General features: G+C 48.9%; 1 protein-coding gene across 1 annotated transcript; it reads left to right on the top strand.

Annotated features, from left to right (window-relative positions):
* Positions 1-171: 171 nt before the first annotated feature.
* Positions 172-2,064, top strand: LOC119585015. The gene is made up of 3 exons (XM_037933630.1): positions 172-294; positions 513-541; positions 932-2,064. Exons 1-3 carry the CDS (start codon positions 256-258, stop codon positions 1,893-1,895), a joined length of 1,032 nt encoding a protein of 343 aa, XP_037789558.1. The 5' UTR covers positions 172-255; the 3' UTR covers positions 1,896-2,064.
* The last annotated feature ends 243 nt before the right edge of the window (positions 2,065-2,307 follow it).

Genomic DNA, 2,307 nt, shown 5'->3' with positions numbered 1-2,307 from the left:
ACGTTAACAGGCGGGGCCTACTTACAAGTGGAGTGAAAAAAAGACTTAACACTTCGCCGTGACAACGTACGGTCGGCTCCCCAACAAAAGCTTTCCGGAAATCATAACTTTATGAAAATCCTTACAGACGTGTTAGATAATGGTGGTTGTTTACGCATACTAGCTGTGTGGGCGAAATCTACGCCATGCACCGCGTATATATAGTTGAAAGATCTCCTCGCTGAACACACACACACCAGCGTGTACTGCTTCGAAATGGCGGCTCAAGGATTCATTCGTCTGACGTGCTTGGCTGTGAGTAATTGGCTGTTATAACGTGTTTTCCTGGTGAGAGATGAACTACCTTTCATTGGCTCAGAAATGCGGTGGACAAATATGCTTGTAGGAAGAAAATGTATTCCTTACATTTTCTTTAAACATTGTTTGCTTTTAGAGAATAGACAATGATGGAGAAGAAAATGTCAGAATTGCATTTTTTTTTTACTAAGTCCTTCTTTCTTCTCGATTTCCAGGTACTGCTTCTACAAACGGCTTACGTAAGGTAAGGAGAGGCTTTGCATAATCTGCCTATGATATATGAATTTATGCGTGATAATTAGAATTTGCTATTTGTCTGGAGTTGAGAGATTTGATTTTGTCGTGTACTTCATAAGCATGTTATTTATAGTATTATGCCTATGGTAAGCTAATTAGTATGTTTTGCGCTGATAACTTTCTTCAGACTTAATGATACCATGACATATATCATTAACCTTTGTTTGTGAATGAAATATATATTACACTACATCTGGACATGTATTGGTCAAGGAATTTCATCAGACTCCAGGCAGTTAACAAATAGAAGTAAAAGGGAATTTTTACGCAAAAAAGGGCCTAGTCCATTTTTGTCTCCTTATTTCAACACGCACTAAGCCTGTCGCACCCCTGTCAGCTCGCAGCTGTGCACGGAGGAGGGGCGCTTTCCTCACCCCGACAGCTGCGGCAGCTACGTGGACTGCCTGCCCGGCGCCGGCGACGAAATGGTGGTGAGGGAGGGCGACTGCCACGGCTTCCCCTTCTCTCCCTCTCTCCGACGCTGCGTCTCTCACGAGGAGTACCCGGAATGCGTGACCAAGGCAGCGCGAGTGGCCTTTCCGCTCTCCGACTTTGACTACCTGTGCGACGGGGGGGCGAGCACGGTCGGCTGCATCCACTGCCGACTCGCCTATGAGTGCATCGGCAACAAGGCCTACATAGACCCCTGCGCGGAGGGGGACACTTGCTCCGATTATGTCCCCTTCGGTGGCGGCGCGTGTCTGCCCTACAACTTCACTCTAGTCAAGTCTGACAAGTGTGACTGCAGCCAGATCGGACTTGCCCCAGATAGTTACAATTCTACGTACTATTTGCTCTGTGACCCCAACTCTGCTCCCGGCGTGGTGGAGGTTTTCTCATGTGATGAAGGGAAAACTTACAGCAATGTGACCAACAATTGTGAGGCGGCTGCTTGTAGCAGTGAGCCTGCTGTACCGGCGTGCAACGGACAGACCGGCACCTTCGTTAACCCCAACCAATGCAGCTGGTATTACACCTGCTTGCCAGACGGCTCGAGCAGATCCTCCTGCTGCGGAGAAGCAAGGCAGTACTTCAACGAAACGAGCCAAACATGCGTGGACGCCTGCGCCCTCGCCAACAGCACTGCCCCGGCCAGCCCCTGCGACGGCGTCTCGATGGGCAAGTTCGCGGACCCTGCAGATTGCACTAAATACGTGTACTGCGACACCTCGACCACCCCGATCAAGACGCAGACGTGTCCTTCCGGCACGTACTTCGACGGGTCAGGCTGCGTGGCCGGCGAGTGTACGAACCAGGTGAACGCCGCGGACTGTCCCGGCTTCGCTGATCTCGGCTGCTGAGAGAAGCGGCTTCGCTGAGCTCAGCTGCTGAGAGAACCGACGTCGCTGATCTCGACTCGACGTAGAGGGAGTGGCAAATTTTACTGACCTATGTTGAGCAGCACGATGATTGCATGATTACAACTTTCGAATGGGTTTTTACCCACTGTAATAAATTAGTGATTGATTATTTGCTATTTGTCTTTCCTGCGGGCATCTCTACTCTAAATCATTTACACCAATAAAAATGGCGGACGAGAACAAGCACAACCTCACGGGAAAAAACGGAAAAACATATATATCTCTTTCCTTCTCTCTCTCAGTGCATATGGTTTTCCTGGTGGAAAGCCAAAGGGCAACGACGTGGATTTTAGAAGAGCTATTTTAAGCAACAGCCCGTTATACAGAAATTGAGGAAAGAGAGGAACAAAGA

The sequence above is a fragment of the Penaeus monodon genome, chromosome 19, assembly GCF_015228065.2.
Source record: "Penaeus monodon isolate SGIC_2016 chromosome 19, NSTDA_Pmon_1, whole genome shotgun sequence".
In the NCBI taxonomy this organism is placed as follows: Eukaryota; Metazoa; Arthropoda; class Malacostraca; order Decapoda; family Penaeidae; genus Penaeus; species Penaeus monodon.
Note: the sequence above shows the minus strand (reverse complement) of the source record. Positions and strands in the feature narration are given on the sequence as shown.

What these genes read in the sequence shown, in the direction of transcription:
- LOC119585015 (XM_037933630.1), top strand. Translation starts at nt 256, where the DNA reads ATGGCGGCTCAAGGATTCATTCGTCTGACGTGCTTGGCT. An exon ending in TTCGTCTGACGTGCTTGGCT is followed by an intron (nt 295 to 512) that starts GTGAGTAATTGG and finishes CTCGATTTCCAG; the next exon opens with GTACTGCTTCTACAAACGGC. An exon ending in CTACAAACGGCTTACGTAAG is followed by an intron (nt 542 to 931) that starts GTAAGGAGAGGC and finishes CACCCCTGTCAG; the next exon opens with CTCGCAGCTGTGCACGGAGG.